The sequence below is a fragment of the Leucopleurus acutus genome, assembly GCF_964270905.1.
Source record: "Leucopleurus acutus genome assembly, chromosome: 11".
NCBI classification, from domain to species: domain Eukaryota; kingdom Metazoa; phylum Chordata; class Mammalia; order Artiodactyla; family Delphinidae; genus Leucopleurus; species Leucopleurus acutus.
In genome coordinates, this window is record NC_139152.1 from 53,651,005 (window position 1) to 53,671,949 (window position 20,945).

The window sequence follows — 20,945 nt, forward strand, 5'->3', positions numbered from 1 at the left end:
GTTTGCTTCATTAAATACACCTTGCTTATTTACCCAATCTGGTGGAATGAAGTTTTAGGCTAGAGAGTGGCTTTTTAATTTAGTCTAGCAATTGGCTCCAAGACTTCATTTTCTGCAGGCTTTGGAAAGTTGAGCAACGGCCTGTTGGAAGTGTTGAGTGTGATCAGAAATAATTCAGGCAAAAATCTGTAAGTACGTGCGTTCATGGTTAGATTTGATACCCCGTGATGTCGCAATTAATGTTAGTGGAAAATAAACACAAATATGTCAAAGCAGCTTAGCCTTAATTCTCTGAAATAGCTATTATTCTTACCCAAAATAGCAGAAGACCAAGGAGGAAGAAAGTTTAGTTTGCTGTTGGTGAACAGTATGGTCACACTTTATGGAATGTGGCATTGGGTTTCTAGTTGTATGAAGATTGTTCATTATAGGCTCTGTAATTTTATATTGTAGCCCTTCAGTAGAAGTCAGGAAACTCTGATTTCTGGAAAGCATGGACGTTTCTAGTATGCATTTGAGACATATCCTTCCCACACTAGATCTTTTTGAAATGGTCGATGGCATGGCAGTTTTCGCACCCGTTGGTTTCCTAGAGGTACTGAATTTGTAAGTGAAAAATGTTTTTAGTCCAGTCCATGGTTAGTGAATGGACTGAGTAGATATCGTAAATGCGTGAAGTAGGTTGGTGTAGACTGTGAAAATATAAGAACATATGTCTCATCTGAAACAGTGAGTACTCAGCCCCAGGTCACTGCTCCTTTTCAGGAAGTTCAGCTCAGTGTTGCTGAATCTTTTCTCTCCGACCCCCCTCTCTCCCTCCCTCCCTCCCCCCTCTTACTCAGCATTGAAATTCAGATATTCATTCATTACCTACGTTGTTTCATAAACCCTTCCAATGCCCCTGTCAGGCAGGCGCTGTTATCATCATCAGTGTTTGAACAGGTGAGAAAACTGTGGTGCACATTGGTTTAGTAACTGGCCCAAGTCAACAGCTGGGAAGTGCAAAGGGAGGACTTGAAGCACATTATACAGGAAGGATGAAGCATATGAGGACTCTTTGGACTATATTCTAAATTTTTCTGTATATTTAAATCTGTTCTGGGACTTCCCTGGTGGTGCAGTGGATAAGAATCCGCCTGCCAATGCGGGGAACACGGGTTCAAGCCCTGGTCTGGGAAGATCCCACACGCCACGGAGCAACTAAGCCCGTGCGCCACAACTACTGAGCCTGCGCTCTAGAGCCCGAGAGCCACAACTACTGAGCCCACGGGCCACAACTACTGAAGCCCGCGTACCTAGAGCCCGTGCTCCGCAACAAGAGAAGCCACCGAAATGAGAAGCCCGTGTACCACAACAAAGAGTAGCCCCCTCTCGCCGCAACTAGAGAAAGCCTGCATGCAGCAATGAAGACCCAATGCAGCCAAAAAAATTAAAAATTAAATCTTAAAAAAAAAAAAACCTGTTCTAAACAATAAAGTCTATTTAAAATTAAAACAAAAAACACATAGACTCTGGAGTCTGTCTACATTTCCCTCTGTGACTTCCTCAGGGTCACAAGTACTGCTGTGTTCTTCAGCTGCATCTCACAGACTCCCTAAAGTACAGCCACTTCTGCCATGAAAGAACCATTCAGTGAACCATTTCAAACATGCAGCCCCATTTTCCTAGTAGTGGAAATAACTGAAGATCACCAAAATGAGAACAAGCGAAGGCTTGTCAGGAGTCAGCTCCCATGGCTTGCATTTGACTGAGATGCAAAGGCAAGCAGAGGATTGGAAAAGCTTTATAGCTGAAAAAGAAGCTTCAGGTATGCCCTGATTGGAGGCTGTTGGCATGGGGAAGATGTATGCATTCTATTCTAAATTCTATTTAATTAAGAGTACATATTTGGCTTTCTCCAGTTGGCCCTAAATTGGAATTGGGGCAAAAATTAGGAAAGCTATCAGCTATTAATGAAGCCTTGGTTATTTTGGGCCAATTGCTATAAGGGTTATTGCTTGGCTTTCTGGACTAGTTGCTACAGATAGTAGTTTGACTTCCCAGACTGGTTACTCTAGATAGAACATTGGCTTCCTGGGCTGGTTGATGCATGTTGTGGGTGAGAGTTCTGTTTGTATATCTATCTGGCCATTGTTCCTTTGTATATTTGTTCTCTTATAGGGGAAGAATCTAAACTGTTTACTCCTTCATACTCCAGCTATAATTCATTGTGTAGGGGGCTGTGTCCCTGCTGTCTGGACCAGAGACCTGGAAAGGACCAGCTGCTTCATGAATTGTTGGCTCAGCAGAAAGGAAAGGCTGGCTCCGTTCCAGGTGGTTGAGGGCAACTGCCCATGGTTAAATAGGCTGAGTTTCTCCGTCGGCACAGTGAAAGGAAAAAGGGGGGAAAGAGGTGCTGGGAGGGAAAACTTGACCTTAGAGGGCGGAAGGGGGAATATTGGAGGACTGAATCAAGAAGACAGTTTCTTTTATGCTCAGGACAGCTGAAAGCCTGAGGGTACAGAGGGTCCAAAATTCGATATAGAAAGCAACTGTCATAGTAATGGGCAAGAGAAGAGAAAAGCAGTGGAAGAGATTAACCAAACTAAGTGTTGGTTCTCGAGCTTATCATGATTCTTGATGATGGTGAATAACAAGCTATGTTTGCAAAGGCAGTTCAGACAAAGGCAGATCATATGGTGGCCTATATGGTATAATCAGTGTATACAGGATAAGGTAGACAGGATGTTAGCAAACAGGAATCACCTGTGCAGTCTTTAAAAGCTACAAATGCCCAGGCCCCACCCCTGGAGCTGTTGATTCAGTAGGTCTGGGTCAAGGGTCCAGCATCTTTCTGTTTTTTGCCAAGCCCCACGGTTGAATCTGACGCACAGCCTGGTTTGGGAGCCATTTGCTTAGGCCAAATTCTCTTCTTTAGTAACATCTTATTGTAACAGTTACTTAACTGTAGTGACTGTACTTAATTCTGTCTTTAAACACATTCTACCTATTAATCATTAAATCACTTATATTTTATTGTTATTGAAAATGGTGTAATCACAAGGTAGTATATTCTCTGGTTGATGTTGATGATTTTATGGCTTTATAATGAAAGTAGGACCACTGTAGAAAATGCCATTATCTTATACTACCTCAAAGACCTAACGTATATGCAGAGCCTCTGGTGACAACTGATTTCATTACATTACCTTGAACTAGTGTTTAAATTGTTTGGAGCAGCTCACACTGTAAAACCTCTCAACACTCCAATGAGAGAGGAACCCTGCTTACAGATACTATGTAATAGGTTGTATTCAATTTTCTTCCTCTCAAAAAGGGAAAGAAAATTATCATAGAAATTATTATTAATCACTTTAAAACAAATTAGATGTAAAATCACATTAAATATGCATTTGAATATTTAGTAAAGATTTAAAACAATAATAGTTACCACCATCTTTTGAGTGCACACTATTTGCTAGACACTCTGTGCTCAGCACTTTACATGGATTATCTTATTGTTTATCACAAAAACTCTATTATCACAAAACTCTATTATCACAAAAACTCTATTACTCTATACAGGTACTCTATTTCCATTTTATAGATAGGAAAACTGACTCTCAGAGAATTTAGGTAACCTACCTCAAATCATAGTCTAGTATGTTGCAGACTAGGATTCTAACCAGATTGTCAGACTCCAGAGTCTATGTTGTTGTCTCTCTTTAATTTTAAATAGACTTTATTGCTTAGAACAGTTTGACAGAAAAATTTAGAAGATTGTACAAAGCGTCCTCATATATTCTGTCCTTCCCATATACTCTGTACCCAGTTTCCCATTATTAACATCTTACATTAGTATGGTACATTTGTTACAATATTGATACATTATTATTAAATACAGTTCATACTTTATTCAGATTTCCTTCGTTTTTACCTCAAGTCCCTTTTGTCTTCCCGGAGCCCATCTAGGGTGTCACATTTCACACATTTCATTTAGTTATCACGTATCCTTTGGCTGCCTTTGGCTGTGATCATTTCTCAGACTTTTCTAGTTTTTGATGACCTTTACAGTTTTGAGGGGTACTGGTCACTACTGATCAGTGCTGATCTACTGTTGTGTAGAATGTCCCTCAATTGAGATGTGTCGGATGTTTTTCTCATGACTAGACTGAGGTTGTGGATTTGGGGAAGGCAGACCACAAGAGGTAGAGTGCCATTTTCGTTACATCCTAGAAGGGGAACACGCTGTTTACATGACTGATCACTGTTGACGTTAACCATGGCTGGAGTAGTGTCTGTCAGGTTTCCACACTGTAAAAGCGGTCTTCCTCTGCGCCCCCTCCCACCCCTTTCCATATCATGCTCTTTGGAGGGAAGTCACTATGTGTGGCCCACACTTAAGGCATAGAGAGTTATGCCTCCCCTCCCTGAAAGTGGAGTAGAACCCATGTTCTTCTGACCACCATGTCATTTTTCACATCTTACAATGTTCTATCTAGATCAAACTTCTACTCTTTAGTTACCACCCCTTTTTCTGTTCCGCTTTATGGTAAAATTCCTCAGAAGGGCTGTTTACTCTCCATTTTCTCCATTCTCCCTTGAACCTGCTCCAATCAGGCCTTCACCCCCCACTGCACTGCTCCATTGAAATTCCTCTTGTCCAGAGTCACCATGGCTAAATCCGACAGTCAGTTCTCAGTCTTCATCTTATTTGACACAGCTGATCACTCCTTTCTCCTGAAAGCTTTACTTCCCTTCTAGAACATTACACTCTTTATTCTATTCTGTTCTTACAGGTTCCTCGTTCTCTCTCTCATCTCTTAGAATGCCCCTGGGATTAGTCCATGGACCTCTTCTCTTCTGTTTATCTACTGTACCCACTATCTTGTCATTGCCATCTGTGTGCTAATAATTCCCAGATTTCTTGCCAGGGTCTCTCTCTTGAACATCAGCACCATCTACCTAGTCCACCTATTGGCCTACTTGACAGACATCTCCAACTTAACCGTCCAGAAGTACTGCCCTCCCCCAGAGTTTTTCCCCATCTTAGTTAATGGCAACCCCATCCTTCATTTTTTCAGGCCAAAATTATTAGTCTTCTGCGACTTCGTGCTTTCTCTCACAAACCACATCCTGTGTCTCAGCAAATGCTGTTCACTCTGCCTTCAGGATCTATTTAACAATCTGACCACTTCTTATCACTGTCACCACAGCCATCCTTGTCCAAACCACCATCAGATTCCACCTAGTTAATTTCAGCAGTGTCCTAACTGGGGTCCTTGCTACTGCATCTGCCCACCTCAAGTTTCTTTTCAACACGGCAGCCAGTGAGCCTGTTTAACATATGAAGCATCTTATACCATTATCCTGTTCAGAACCATCCAGTAGCTTCCCATCTCACAGTAAACACCAAAGCCCTACATTGCTTTTCTCACTTCTTTCTTCTTCTTTGTTCAACTCCAGATAAATTGGCCTCTGTGGACATTCAAGGAATGTTTTTCCTGTAGGTAACCTTGAGGCTTACTTCTTCACATCATTCCTGATTTTGATTAACTATTACACACCCTAACTATGCTTTTAAAATTGATACCTCTGTGCTCCCTTATGCTCTTTCACTGCTTTATTTTTCTCTGTGTCACTTATCATTCCTCATATACTTTATATATATACATACGTCTATATTTCTTTGTTTATTGTCCATCCAGAAACAAGCTTCATGAGGGCAAGGATTTTTGTTTGCTTGTTTTCTGCTTATTCCTCTAGGATCTAATATGGTACCCGGTACAGAGAAGGTATGCACTAAATATCTGTTGACTGAATGAATTAATGAATGAACAGATGTCTGTTAAACATTCTTTTTGGGCAGAATCTTAGACAAAGTTTATACTAGATACAATGTCATGGCCCCTGCGTGTAAGGATTTTCCAATTTAACATAGGCAACAGAACAATAGAGATGCTATAAAGTTTAACAAGGGAAGGAAGTATGGGAAAATAGTACTGATGATTCCCTGAGTGTGGAATTGTACAGCTTCTGAGTTCCAGACTGAAAGACTGGTGTTGAGGGTGGACTGTTTTTCACTTGTCTCCCAGAAGTCATTAAAGTTTGATCCTTCCCTGGGTCTGGGATTGAGAGAGCAGGACAGATGGAAAGATCCCTGAAAAATCATGCGCAGGCCTTCCTGTTTATCAAATAGGAGTCCTACTCATGTAGGGGGTAAAAAGTACACATAAGCTTAAGTATGGACAAATATTATTTCTTGTAAAATGTATGACCTAGTGGGTGTTAATGCTATGGTCTGTAAGAGGAGTTGAGCTAAATTATGCTTTTGAGTTTTCTTTTACTTTTTTAGGAATTAATAATATCTTTTAAATCCTCAAGTTTTTTTTTTTAATTGCCTAATTTGTTTGTGTGCTTTGTGGGGGGAAAAAAAAAAGCCATCTTTTCCTCTTCCCATTTTGTTATCTCAAAACAAACTTTGCAAGAGCGCAGACAGTTTCCTAGGGGTTTTGGCATGTGGTTATATGCAAATATAAAGATTCCAAATAGGGTATGTTGCGTTATTCTAAAAAACCCCTTCAGAGACATATTTGCATGTGGAGAGTGATTTCTACAGCTGAATTCCCCAGCATTAGCACTCCTAGATAGTCCTGCCCTCTCAAAACAGAGCCCTGAGAACCTTTGAGCATTGAATGATTATTAAGCTGTCACTATTTTCAGATCAATTTATTTCTGGACTTCTTAGGTCAACTTTTTTGGCTTATATTATGCCAAGATGTCTTTCACACAAAAAATTTGCCTTCCAAAAAATGATTTTAAACTGTGTTTAAGTACAGCATATTTTTCCTGATTTATCTTTTCCTGTAGAAGGCTCTTGACTTTTACAACACAACAGTCATTGGGAAGTTCACTCTTTGTTTAGGACTATTAATAAATAAAGATCTACATTCCGGCAGGAACAAGGAAGGAAGGACTAGAGAAAACTTTGCACGTTGAAGAATATAACAGGAATTAAGGGTTTGCATTCCTGTCGCATCATATTGAAGCTATTGTTTTACAGAATTTGATCTAAATGAATTATACATTTTATGGATGCTAAGAATACTCTTTTAGTGGTGTTTCTATTCCCGATGCATCATCATTGGAGAAAAGCTATTAAGATTGTACGGTGAATCACCAGTTAGGGAAAGAGAAAACATTTCATTTCCAGTCCTGGAAGCAACCCATGCTTTCAGGATCCATTTTCACTGAGCTGGGTCAGTTTCAGCACTGTCAACTATGTACTCTTGGAAAACGCCTTTGTCTAATCTAGCTTTCCTTAGACTTAGTGCAAACTCAGAAACCTTTGCCCCGGGGTCAGTGTTAGGGAACTGTAAAAACCTCAGCTCATTTGGCATCTGTTCATTCACCCTCCAGCTACATCTTAGAGATGTGCTCAAGGGAATCATGGCCTGTTGCAATTTTTTTTTTTTCAACATACATAGTGGATTTATTTTTTTTATTTTTTACATCTTTATTGGAGTATAATTGCATTACAATGGTGTGTTAGTTTCTGCTTTATAACAAAGTGAATCGTTACACATATACATATGTTCCCATATCTCTTCTCTCTTGTGTCTCCCTCCCTCCCACCCTCCCTATCCCACCCCTCTAGGTGGTCACAAAGCACCGAGCTGATCTCCCTGTGCTATGAGGCTGCTTCCCACTAGCTATCTACCTTACATTTGGTAGTGTATATATATCCATGCCTCTCTCTCGCCTTGTCACAGCTTACCCTTCCCCCTCCCCATATCCTCAAGTCCATTCTCTAGTAGGTCTGTGTCTTTATTCCTGTCTTACCCCTAGGTTCTTCATGACATTTTTTTTTCTTAGATTCCATATATATGTGTTAGCATACGGTATTTGTCTTTCTCTTTCTGACTTACTTCACTCTGTATGACAGACTCTAGGTCCATCCACCTCACTACAAATAACTCAATTTTGTTTCTTTTTATGGCTGAGTAGTATTCCATTGTATATATGTGCCACATCTTCTTTATCCATTCATCCGATGATGGACACTTAGGTTGTTTCCATCTCCGGGCTATTGTAAATAGAGCTGCAAGGAACATTGTGGTACATGACTCTTTTTGAATTATGTTTTTCTCAGGGTATATGCCCAGTAGTGGGATTGCTGGGTCATATGGTAGTTCTATTTGTAGTTTTTTAAGGAACCTCCATACTGTTCTCCACAGTGGCTGTATCAATTTACATTCCCACCAATGGTGCAAGAGGGTTCCCTTTTCTCCACACCCTCTCCAGCATTTATTGTTTGTAGATTTTTTGATGATGGCCATTCTGACCTGTGTGAGATGATATCTCATTGTAGTTTTGATTTGCATTTCTCTAATGATTAATGATGTTGAGCATTCTTTCATGTGTCTGTTGGCAGTCTGCATATTTTCTTTGGAGAAATGTCTATTTAGGTCTTCTGCCCATTTTTGGATTGGGTTGTTTGTTTTTTTGTTATTGAGCTGCATGAGCTGCTTATACATTTTGGAGATTAATCCTTTGTTGCTTCATTTGCAAACACTTTCTCCCATTCTGAGGGTTGTCTTTTGGTCTTGTTTATGGTTTCCTTTGCTGTGCAAAAGCTTTGAAGTTTCATTAGGTCCCATTTGTTTATTTTTGTTTTTATTTCCATTTCTCTAGGAGGTGGGTCAAAAAGGATCTTGCTGTGATTTATGTCATAGAGTGTTCTATGTTTTCCTCTAAGAGTTTGATAATTTCTGACCTTACATTTAGGTCTTTAATCCATTTTTGTGTATGGTGTTAGGGAGTGATCTAATCTCATACTTTTACATGTACCTGTCCAGTTTTCCCAGCACCACTTATTGAAGAGGCTGTCCTTTCTCCACTGTACATTCCTGCCTCCTTTATCAAAGATAAGGTGACCATATGTGCGTGGGTTTATCTCTGGGCTTTCTATTCTGTTCCATTGATCTATGTTTCTGTTTTTGTGCCAGTACCATACTGTCTTGATTACTGTAGCTTTGTAGTATAGTCTGAAGTCAGGGAGCCTGATTCCTCCAGCTCTGTTTTTCTTTCTCAAGATTGCATTGGCTATTCGGGGTCTTTTGTGTTTCCATACAAATTGTGAAATTTTTTGTTCTAGTTCTGTGAAAAATGCCATTGGTAGTTTGATAGGGATTGCATTGAACCTGTAGATTGCTTTGGGTAGTATAGTCATTTTCACAATGTTGATTCTTTCAATCCAAGAACATGGTATATCTCTCCATCTATTTGTATCATCTTTACTTTCTTTCATCAGTGTCTTATAATTTTCTGCATACAGGTCTTTTGTCTCCTTAGGTAGGTTTATTCCTAGATATTTTATTCTTTTTGTTGCAGTGGTAAATGGGAGTGTTTTCTTGATTTCACTTTCAGATTTTTCATCATTAGTGTATAGGAATGCCAGAGATTTCTGTGCATTAATTTTGTATCCTGCTACTTTACCAAATTCATTTATTAGCTCTAGTAGTTTTCTGGTAGCATCTTTAGGATTCTCTATGTATAGTATCATGTCATCTGCAAACAATGACAGCTTTACTTCTTCTTTTCCGATTTGGATTCCTTTTATTTCCTTCTCTTCTCTGATTGCTGTGGCTAAAACTTCCCAAACTATGTTGAATAAGAGTGGTGAGACTGGGCAACCTTGTCGTTTTCCTGATCTTAGTGGAAATGCTTTCAGTTTTTCACCATTGAGGATGATGTTGGCTGTGGGTTTGTTGTATATGGCCTTTATTATGTTGAGGAAAGTTCCCTCTATGCCTACTTTCTGCAGGGTTTTTATCATAAATGGGTGTTGGATTTTGTCAAAAGCTTTCTCTGCATCTATTGAGATGATCATATGGTTTTTCTCCTTCAATTTGTTAATATGGTGTATCACATTGATTGATTTGCGTATATTGAAGAATCCTTGCATTCCTGGAATAAACCCCACTTGGTCATGGTGTATGATCCGTTTAATGTGCTGTTGGATTCTGTTTGCTAGTATTTTGTTGAGGCTGTTGCACTTTTAAAAAGGAAATTCAGAAATTAATAAAAAGAAAAATGGGGAATAGAATTATGTCGGAAAGCTGACATCCCCTGGAACTTGAAAGGTTAACTCCAGATTTCCTTAATAGTTATAAACTGTTCCTTTCCTACTATGAGAATTGTGAGCCATGAAATGTTTATACCTTTTTATGTGCAAATAGTGTATATGAGACTCCTGCTGCTATTGCCGCCAGATGGATCTTCCAAAAACTAAAGCTTCCATCTTTGCATCACCTCCTCAGAAATCTTAGATTGGCCCCATTTACTTTCAGGGAAAAATTTTAAGTTACACTGACACTCAGGGCCTCTGTCTGTCATTCAGCAGATACATATGGAACGTCTGCTATGTGCTGAGCACATTCCTATGCAGGTAATACGGAGACTTCATGGAGCTTGTTCACCTTTTCTTTAAGTTGAACCCTCTGCTCTAAGCATAGTGGTCTCCTCTTTGCCCCCTCACGCCCTTTTCTTCATTTCTGGAACAACTCTCCATCTGACAGGCTCTTCCCTCTTCCTTCATCTGACTGAAACCTTGCCTCAGTCCCCTGCTGTTGCAGAGTCAGCTGATGTCCCACTACCTCATGCTCCTTCCTGGGCTGTGGTAGCCCACACGGTCTTCTTCTTCCTTCACCCCTGTTAAATTACATGCATGTCTTATCTCACAGAGTCAAAGTGGAAAGAGAACTGTTTTAATAAGGAAAAAAAAAAGTCCTGCTGTGTGTTACATAAATTGTTAATTTATATGGTACATTATGCCTCTATAAATGTTAGCCAGTTGATTTACTAACAAAGTAGAAATCCAAATTTTCCCTTTGCTGAAATTTGATATTTAGCATTCCCTTATTGGGACATTCATTTGGAGACTGGGAAGTGTTTTAAAGACTGGAGGTGTTTTAAAGTCAGTGCTTATGTAATAAGCAGGCCAGCAAAGGGCAACTAAATTTAGTGTCTGTTTTAGGAGGGACTGTTTGTCGAAGGACATTAACTGATGAGAAGCTTGAGATTGCTCAGTGAGGCTGTGACTTGTCTGGAGTTGTTCTATAGGTTGGTGATAGATCCGCCACTAAACCCACGTGTTCCTGCATGTATCCAGGGGGCCACGGTGATGTCTGGACTGGTGACTTTTCTCATTAGAAGTCAGCATAGTCTGTGGGGCTCAGAGTTCATTCTTTTGTCTTGTTTTCTAATCGTAACTCGAGTGATTTTTTTTCTCCCCAGGGTAGTATACCCTATCCAGTTATTTCTTAAGAATTGTCCTCTCTTTAGAAATACTCATAGTTTTAAACTTGGCTCAGGCTCCAGAAACCACCCCTCTAGGAAGCCTTCCATGATGCCCCATCTTTAGTTAGGGACCCTTCTTCGTGCTCCACTCACACGTGCTATGTGCAGTTACTGCACTGTTGCACACGGTAGATGCTCAACAAACGTTTGAATTACACTGATATACAGTATTTCCTCCAAGAGCTTTTAGAAAGAGTTAAAGGTTTCATAAAAATGTGCCTCAACCAAATAGGCAGATGACATCATCCAAAAATACTTTAAAATAGAGTTAGCGTGTCTTGCCAACTATATTTGCTTTGAAGGTTCCCTTCTGTTTTTTTTTCAGTGCTACTCTATCTAAAACATATTGGCATTTGGACAGTCCTTGCCTCTTCATGAGACATCATCTCTACAAAGAGATGTAAAAGGAAGATATTCTTGCCAGAACTTAAAATATGGAAGAAGGGCAAAAACGTTCCAACTTAATGAATGATATCATATATTTTGTAGTAACTGTTTTCCCCCTACAGCCTAAGCAGGCATTCAGATTGAATGTTTCAACTTTATCTTCCCTTGTTTGACATGTACTTACCAGAGCAGCCACTTCCTTTCACTCTTTTCGGGTACAAGATGTGACTGACAAAATAAGATGTGACAAAATACTCTGACTTCCCTGGTGGCGCAGTGGTTAAGAATCCACCTGCCAATGCAGGGGACACAGGTTCAAGCCCTGGTCCAGGAAGATCCCACATGCCACGGAGCAACTAAGCCCGTGCGCCACGACTACTGAGCCTGCACTCTAGAGCCCGCGAGCCACAACTACTGAGCCCGCGTGTCACAACCGCTGAAGCCTGTGCTCTAGAGCCTGTGCTCCCTAACAAGAGAAGCTACCGCAATAAGAATCCTGCGCACCGCAACGAAGAGTCGCGCCCGCTCGCTGCAGCTACAGAAAGCCCACGCACAGCAGTGAAGACCCAACACGGCCAAAAATAAATAAATAAATATTTAAAAAATAAAACATTCAAGGTAAAAAACTTTGTATGTATTAGGTTAGACTAAGTTATACTGCAGTAAAAAACAAAACGAAAAAAAAAACCACCACTAAATCTCAGTGGTTAGCATAACAGAAACTTACTTTTGGCTCATGGGAAGAGCACTGAGAGTCCAGGGCAGCTGATCTCCATGTGGTGGTCCAGCATCTTGGGGCACCTCCATTTTGACATGTGCTTCTACCATTGCTGTGACAGGGGTGGGAGCCTGGTGAACTGCACCCTAGCTCTTCAGCGTTTCTGGCTGGAAGAGACACGTAGGCGTAACCAACCTAGAGCAAGAAAATATCATCCTCTCTGATGGGGTAGAGGACTAGAAATATTGGTGGGTACTAACAATGTCTACCAAGTCCATTTTTTTGCTCCAAAATAGGGGCAATAATGGTATCATATTGTGATCCCTTTCAGCTTTTAGGATTTACTTACAGTCTCAGCAGGAACATAAAACTGAAGGAAATTGAATAGTCCAGCAAACCCTTGTAGGACTGAAAATATGGGGGCAAGGGCTGCCGTATTAAACAGAAGACATTTGCCTTTCTGATATCTTTGTTCAAAGACTGTAACTGGTGTAGTAGTTCCTTAAGAAATTTTTAAAACCTGTGGAGTCTGAAACAGACTGAACAAAAGATAGTTCCCTAGGGCTTATTGCTCTTCTCAGAGCTGAGAACCTGTTTGTCTTATAAAAGGACATCAGCCTTTGGAGAACATCATTGTTGGAAAAGTGAGCCCTTCCATGAGGTTACCTTGATTCCTCTTGGAGGTCAGCTTCCATATTTGTGTGTGGTAGAGGGAGAGGGGCCGATTCCCACAACCAGTGACAGTGATGTGTTGCAGGTCCCCACAACCACTCTCAGGTGACAGTTGGATTTTATCTATAGATCTGTATCTGGCTGCCTGAAATTTTAAGACTCTGGAGGATAAAGGTATGAGGGGATGCTGCTATCACCATCACCAGCCCTAAAACACATTGCTAATTTCAGTACTCAGGATGGCTGGCCTAATCCGGGAGTACTGTCCCAGGGACAAGAAAGCTATTCTTTCCACCTGTCATTTGCTTGCTTTCTTCCTCCTTTGCCTTAAAATACACTTTAAAATTTGGGAGTTACGCAGAAAGACCGTGTAATATCTTACCTGAAGAATCCTATTATCTCAGGGTGCCAAATCAACTATACTCCAATAAAAATTGTTTAAAAAGTCATATACTTCCAGTACAGCTTTAAGGTATTTAAAGGACCCTAAATAAGTCATATACACTGTTTTCGAGTAATTAAAATCCTGTTATCCCAGTAGAACATTTCCCTGACCCTACCCAGATAATAACTTTTAATTGCTCAAAAATGTTCAGCAAAGACAGTCTAGAACAAAAAAAAATTTTTTTAACATCCTTATTGTAGTATAATTGCTTTACAATGGTGTGTTAGTTTCTGCTTTATAACAAAGTGAATCAGTTATACATATACATATGTCCCCATATCTCTTGCATCTCCCTCCCTCCCACCCTCCCTATCCCACCCCTCTAGGTGGTCAAAAAGCACTGAGCTGATCTCCCCGTGCTATGCGGCTGCTTCCCACTAGCTATCTATTTTACGTAGAACAAAAATTTTAAACAGCGTTTCATATAAGCTTCAACAAATGAACCTAACTATATTATCAGTGAGTAACCACACTGAAGAGAATGAGAGAGAAAAGAACTAACCTAAGTAACCTTGGAAAACAGGCTCTTCCCAGAATACCCTTAGCCTGAGGACAAAGACAAGTGTGCACAAATGCTGTAATTTGATTAGTTAATGTGTTCCTCACAGGGCTACGGGTTAGCCATTCTGAAAGTACTTTATGTACGTAGTAGAACTGAACAAACAAGCAAATATATTGTGGATAATGAGAGCAAAGTTTCTCACTGTGTGAGAATGAAGTTATATAAGTGAGAAAGGTCTAAAATGTGCCATATGATATTGACTTGGATCAGAGGCATCAGTTAAAAATCATGGTTTTTAACGTGTGTACAGACGGAAATACAGATGCATGGGTGAGAGCACATACATACATTTCCCACCTCTGTCTGCTTGAAAGACCTGGCAGCAGTGAGCACATCTAACATCTAAGTTCTTGCTTTTTAAACACCATTATCCAATAAAAGGAATCAGGACTCCTTGGAAAAGTAATTATATCAAGGGCTGGGGCAGGGGGAATATAAAATGAGCCTAGAGCATCTTGTAAAGCCAGAACAATAAGAAAGTGTTCCCAAAATGGTAGGGCTTGTCAAAAGAATGCAGGAGCAGCCTGAATGGACAAAGCTGGGGCAATTTTAGCAACAAAATAAATAATGATACTATTGGATTTTAACCTGTAGAGTAAAATAAATATCCATGAGTCCACACTGATATAAATAAATTAATTACCTAAATAAATGGGGAAGAGGAGATAATACTTTTTTACAGAAGAATTGCAGTTAACGAACATAGAAGGAAAAAGGGAAAATTGAAAAATACCATTAAGCAAACCCCACAGTAATAATTATGGTAAACAAGAACCATAGATAGATGCAGATATTTTTAGGCAAAATCTGAGAAGCAGGTTGCTTCCATAGTCTCAGAGTATCTCCCCCAACATAGTTATTAGTTAAAAATAATTAATAATAATTTTATAGTGGAGAAACCTGCAGACATCACCTTAACCAAGGGATCAAGGTTAACATCACCAGTGATAAGGCATGGACATCATGAACCTCTTGACATTATGCACCAAGAAGGATACAACAGCATTTCACTGTCCTTAAAGATAAGGAAAAACTGAGGAACATCAGATTAGTGGAGATTAAGGAGAAGGAACAAGTAATTGCAATGTGAGAAACTGGATAGGCTCTTAGAACAGAAAAAAGACATCAGTAGAAAAACAGGTGAAATTAGAATAAGGTCTTCAGTTTAGTAATCTCTGGGTCTGATCTTTGTACCATGGTTATGTAAGATGTTAACATTAGGGGAAGTTGGGTGAGAAATACATGCTAAAATTAGTTCAAAATAAAAATATAAATAAAATGCAACAGAACATATAAGGTACACACAAAAAAACAGGGATTCCAATAGAAGTAAACTATTCTTTGGTTCTTCCCATTACAATTTCCACAGCGGAGCGACTTTCAAGCAGCTGGCTGGATGTTCGTCACATTGAAAAATATGTAGACCAGGGTAAAAGTGGAACAAGAGAATTACTTTGGTCCTGGGCACAGAAAAACAAGACTATTGGTGACCTTTTACAGATTCTCCAGGAGATGGGGCATCATCGAGCTATCCATTTAATTGCAACTTATGGTAAGCATTGATTCTAACGATACGGCTCTTACTCAATTTTATATGAATTGTAACTTGTAAATATTGTATGTTATCTAAGACATTGACTGGTCATGCTGTATGTCAGTGATTCCTTACCTGTGACTTTTATCTGAAGCGGGGTTTGCAGCTTCACACTTTTGTGTCTGACACTTTCTTTTCTTATTGCCTAACTTATACAACACATTCCCTTCTACCACTTTATAGTTTGGTTTTTAAAAAATATTTATTTACAAGCTATGCTTCTTAAAATGTTTCATTCTCACTTAGTTAAGAGAATCAGCTCTCTGTCCAAAACTCTGACTCTCTGAGTCATAAACATGAGCAGAACCACAATATGAGTAAAATACAAATAATGCTATAATTTGTTTTACCGTGTGATTAGAAGTTAAAAATAATTGGGTTTCCCCCCCGTATTTTAGTGCAGATGATACCTCCAAAATAACCCTGGGATTTCTCTATTGTCTTTACTGCTGTTTTCATGCCATGGCTTTCTAACTTCTAACCTGTTTACTGTCCATTTCACAGTGGCTTGATTCTTCCCTCTCTTTGTCTTCTCTTTCTGATGCTGTGTCATGCGTTACATTTATAGTAACCTGATAAATAAAGCTCATGAAGTTTTCTCTGTTCACTCTTTGTCAATAAAATAACCTCCCAATGTCACCTGTTCTGTTTATTCCACTTTAGATTCATTGACTTCAACAAGAATGATCTTGAGTGATCTTGGGTCTTATGTTATAGATTCAGGGCTCTTAGGTTGGAAACTCCTTTAAATCAGCAGGCTTATTCTTTGGCTATTTCATCCAGGCATATTTTTAGTTCTGTGTATTTGCACACATGCTCTTTGATAATATACTTTGTCCACTCAAGCCACTGCCTCATCACCTAAAGAAGCTTTGCACACACAAGAAGAAATCCCAAGAGGTTTGTACCAGAAAACTGTAGCTTCAGAATGACTTATTTTATAGGTTTTTCACATTAATAAGGTATTAGACAGTTCCCAATAGGCTTCCACCATGATATTATCTGTATAACTTGGCTAATCCCTTTTTTCTGTTGCACACTATTTCTTCACTTAGTTTTTTTTTCTTAATGTTTATTTATTTTGGCCACTCCGGGTCTTAGTTGCAGCACGTGAGTTCTTCATGGCAGCATGTGGCTCTTTAGTTGTAGCATGTGGACTTCTTAGTTGCAGCATTCGGACTCTTAGTTGTGGCATGTGAACTCTTACTTGTGGCATGCGAGCTCACAGTTGCAGCATGTATGCAGGATCTAGTTCCCCAACCAGGGATCGAACCCCGGCCCCCTGCATTGGGAGTGCAGAGTCTTACCCACTAGACCACCAGGGAAGTCCCTTCACTTAGTTTTATACAGCAGAATGTTTCACTCTGAAGCTGACTGATCAGGTGAAATGCAGTGAGTCTCTGGGAGCTGTAAACGTAATGCCTTTTCATTATCTGAGCCTTTTCCAGCCACTGAAACCACCCACGTGACTTGTTGTTCACAGTATAAACTCACACCAATTTGATAGGGCACGGGTATATTTTATACTTCAGTGTTCTGGAATAGATTTCAGGGTGTCTTTTCACACTCTATGTTGTTTATTTATGCAGCGGGGAATTATATGGACAAAAATTCCACATCCTTGGTTGACTCCTAGTCTGTTGCACATGTTGACTCCTAGTCTGTTGCACATGGGGAATTATATGGACAAAAATTCCACATCCTTGGTTGACTCCTAGTCTGTTGCACATAAAAAAATCAATTTATTTTTTACAATGTGGGATTAGTTGATTTGTGGAAAGGCAATCAGTTACTGCCCTAATACCAGGAGATAGATACATCTGAGATGAAAAGGAGGTTAGTGCTTTGTTCTGAATCCTTTGCTAAGGAAAATAGCATTATTTATTTGCAGTTTGTTGAATTAATGCTTTGAATTATGATCTTAAAAACATTAATTGTATAGCTCGTTGAAAGCAGCCACATGATGATTCATTGGAAACATTTAAATGTAACCTGCTGCACAGGTGTTTTCTATGAGAGCAGCTCACTGAAGTCAGGAGTTGGAGCTCCTAATTGAAATGCATAAAGATTTAGTCTTTCTTTGTTGCTACCATGAACAGAGTTATCACTTATCTAAATAATCTGTTTTTGCCTAGCTTTCTTTAAAATTGTTCCATTTGGTGGGATGGTTTCACCTTAATCACCTTAGCCAAGCCATTTTGAATCTCCCATTTTATATGACAGTGAAGTATTGTCTCTCTTTTTATGTGCAGCAAAAGGACAATGGCTTTTAGTGCCCTTGCAGACCCCAAACTTCAAATTTTGTTCTACACAACAATACCTTGTTCAGGATGTTTGCTATTTCTTGCCTAATTGCCCTCGCTGGAACCTCTAGTATAATGTTGAATAGAAGTGGCAAGACCAACACATTCTTTTCTTGTTCCTGATCTAAGGAGAAAACATTCAGTCTTTCACCATTATGTATGGTGTTCACTGTAAGTTTTTCACAGATGCCCTTTACCAAATTAAGGATTTTTTTTTCTCTCCCTAGAGCTTCATCATGATAGATTATTGGATTTTATGAGTTTGTTCATTTTATTAATGTGGTATATTTTCAGATATTAAGCTAACCTTGGATTCCTGGGATGAATCCCACCTGGTCATGGTACCTCATCTTTGTTATATGTTTCTGGATTTAGTATTTTGGTGAGGATTTTTGCATCTATATTCATAAGGGATATAGGTCTGTAGTTTTCTTGTGCTATTTTGTGTGGCATTGATATTAGGACAATATTGGCCTCAAAGAAAGATTTGGGAGTTGTTTCCTCCTCTTCTATTTTGGAAGAATGTGTGAAGAACTGGTCTTAAATCTTCTTTAAATGTTTGGTAAAATTTACCTGTGAAGCCCCTTGGGCCTGGGCTTTTCTTTACGGGAAGTCTTAAAATATTAATTAAATCTCTTCCCTTGTTACAGACCCATTCAGGTTGTTTATTTCTTCTTGAATTAGTTTTGGTAGTTTGTGTCTTTCTAGGAATCTGTCCATGTCATTTATCTAGTTTTTTGACAAATAGTTGTTCACAGTATTCCCTTATAATTCTTTTTATTTCTGTAAGGTCAGTAGTTATGTCTTTTGTTCTTAATTTTAGTAATTTTGAGTCTTCTTTCTTTCTTGGTCAGTATAACTAAAAGACTGTCAACTTTGTTTATATTTTCAAAGAACCAGCTTCAGTTTCATTGATATTTCTCTTCTGTTTTTCTATTCTGTTCTTCTATTTCATTTATTTCCACTCCAGTCTTAATTCTTCCTTCCTTCTGCTTCCTGTGGTTTAGTTGTTTCTTCTTTTTTAGTTCCTCAAGGCAAAAGTTTAGGCTATTTATTTGATATTTTTCTTCTTTTTAAAGGTGGACATTAAAAGCAATAAATTTCTCTTTAAGCGCTACTTTTGCTGCATGCCATACGTTTTGGCATGTTGTGTTTTTGTTTTCATCCATCACAAAGTATTTTCTAATTTCCCTTGTGATTTCTTCTTTGACTCATTGGTTATTTATGAGTTTGGTGTTTAATTTTCATGTATTTGTCAATTTCCAAAAAAAATTTCCTTTTGTTATTGATTTCTACTTTATTTTTTTTGCACTTTTAAAAAATGTATTTATTTTTATTTATTTTTGGCTGCATTGGGTCTTCATTGCTGCAGACGGGCTTTCTGTAGTTGCAGTGAGTGGGGGCTACTCTTCATTGCGGTGCGCAGGCTTCTCACTGCAGTGGCTTCTCTTGTTGCAGAGCAGGGGCTCTAGGTGTGCGGGCTCAGTAGTTGTGGCACGTGGGCTCAATAGTTGTGGCTCACGGGCTCTAGAGCACAGGCTCAGTAGTTGTGGCACACGGGCTTAGTTGCTCCATGGCATGTGGGATCCTCCCAGACCAGGGCTTGAACCCGTGTCACCTGCATTGGCAGGCAGATTCTTAACCACTGTGCCACCAGGGAAGCCCTTGATTTCTACTTTAATTCCATGTAGTCAGAGAATATGCTTTGTATGATTTCATCCTTCCAAATTTATTGAGGCTCATTTTATTACCTAACATGTGATCTGTTCCGGAGAATGTTCAACGTACACTTGCAAAGTATGAGTATATTCTTCTGTTTTGGATGGAATGTTCTATAGATGTCTGTTCAGTCTAATTGATTTATAGTTTTGTTCAAGGAGGCTTATTATTAATTGATTGTATTTTGTTGCTAGTCTTCTAAGCAAAATAATCTAGGAAACATTAGAATACAATTTAAGAAAAACTAGAAGATGAAATAAAACTTCTGAAGTCTGAATCAAAATGTCAGAAGTAACAGCAAAATATTGCAGAGTTTTAATTTTTTGTAGGAAGCTACATAGACTTCCTTAGTTCAGACAGAACTAATAGTCTTCAATTGGGCAGCATTTGTGGGTATTTGTGATTGATTGCACGTGCGCGTGCAGCACACACACACACACACACACACACACACACACACACTCTCACACTCACTCACCCCTCTAATACCTTATGGCACAAGATGGGATAAAAAGTGAACTAACCGAGAGAGGTATAATCCCATAATCGTAAAAAATTTAAATACCTGTACAAAAAACTGATAACAACATTGCTTTTTTCCTGTCAGTTCTCTCCTTCATACTTCAATATTTTTAATTATGTCTAACAATAATTTAAGATAGGTGCTCATGGACTTCCCTGGCGGTTCAGTGGTTAAGACTCCGAGCTTCCACTGCAGGGGGCACGGGTTTGATCCCTGGTCAGGCAACTAAGATCCCACGTGCCCGCCTCACAGCCAAAAATTAAAAAAACAAAAATACAAACGAACAAACAAGAAAAAAAGATAGGTGCTCATGTTTTAAGTGAACAAAGGTATGTTTGTATATTTGATCATTAGAAAGCTCTTTCACATATGGAAATTTGAAACCATTCAATGGGAATGAAACTGAGCTTTAGAAATGAACCTTACTAGCAAGGTATTTATTTTCACAGTGTAAAAAAGAAAAAAAAGTTTGTTAAGAACATAACATTTTTTGTATCTATATTCCCTTATTTCTCTTTCAGGGGCAGCCTTGAATCCTTCAGAGCAGAGTCATCAGGGAAAAGGATTTCCGATCATGTTATCCAAGGTACAGTGTGTGCGCATGGGGAATGACCCTTGAGCCCTGTTGCATATATAATTGAATGTAAGGAATGAAGTTATCAGGCAGAAAAATGCTGTATTT

The 20,945-nt window shown here is 39.1% G+C and overlaps 1 protein-coding gene across 3 annotated transcripts in view; it reads left to right on the forward strand.

Moving 5' to 3' along the window:
* IRAK3 (interleukin 1 receptor associated kinase 3) overlaps positions 1-20,945 on the forward strand; it is a 64,993-nt gene that overhangs the window by 757 nt on the left and 43,291 nt on the right. For all 3 annotated transcript variants that reach the window (XR_014326620.1, XR_014326621.1, XM_082850897.1), the window contains exons 2-3: positions 15,494-15,676; positions 20,785-20,849. Coding sequence is in view for 1 of the 3 variants with exons in the window: in XM_082850897.1 (XP_082707023.1) it covers positions 15,494-15,676; positions 20,785-20,849 (248 nt within the window). In the remaining 2 variants the exon portion in view is untranslated. The remainder of the gene's footprint in view (positions 1-15,493; positions 15,677-20,784; positions 20,850-20,945) is intronic.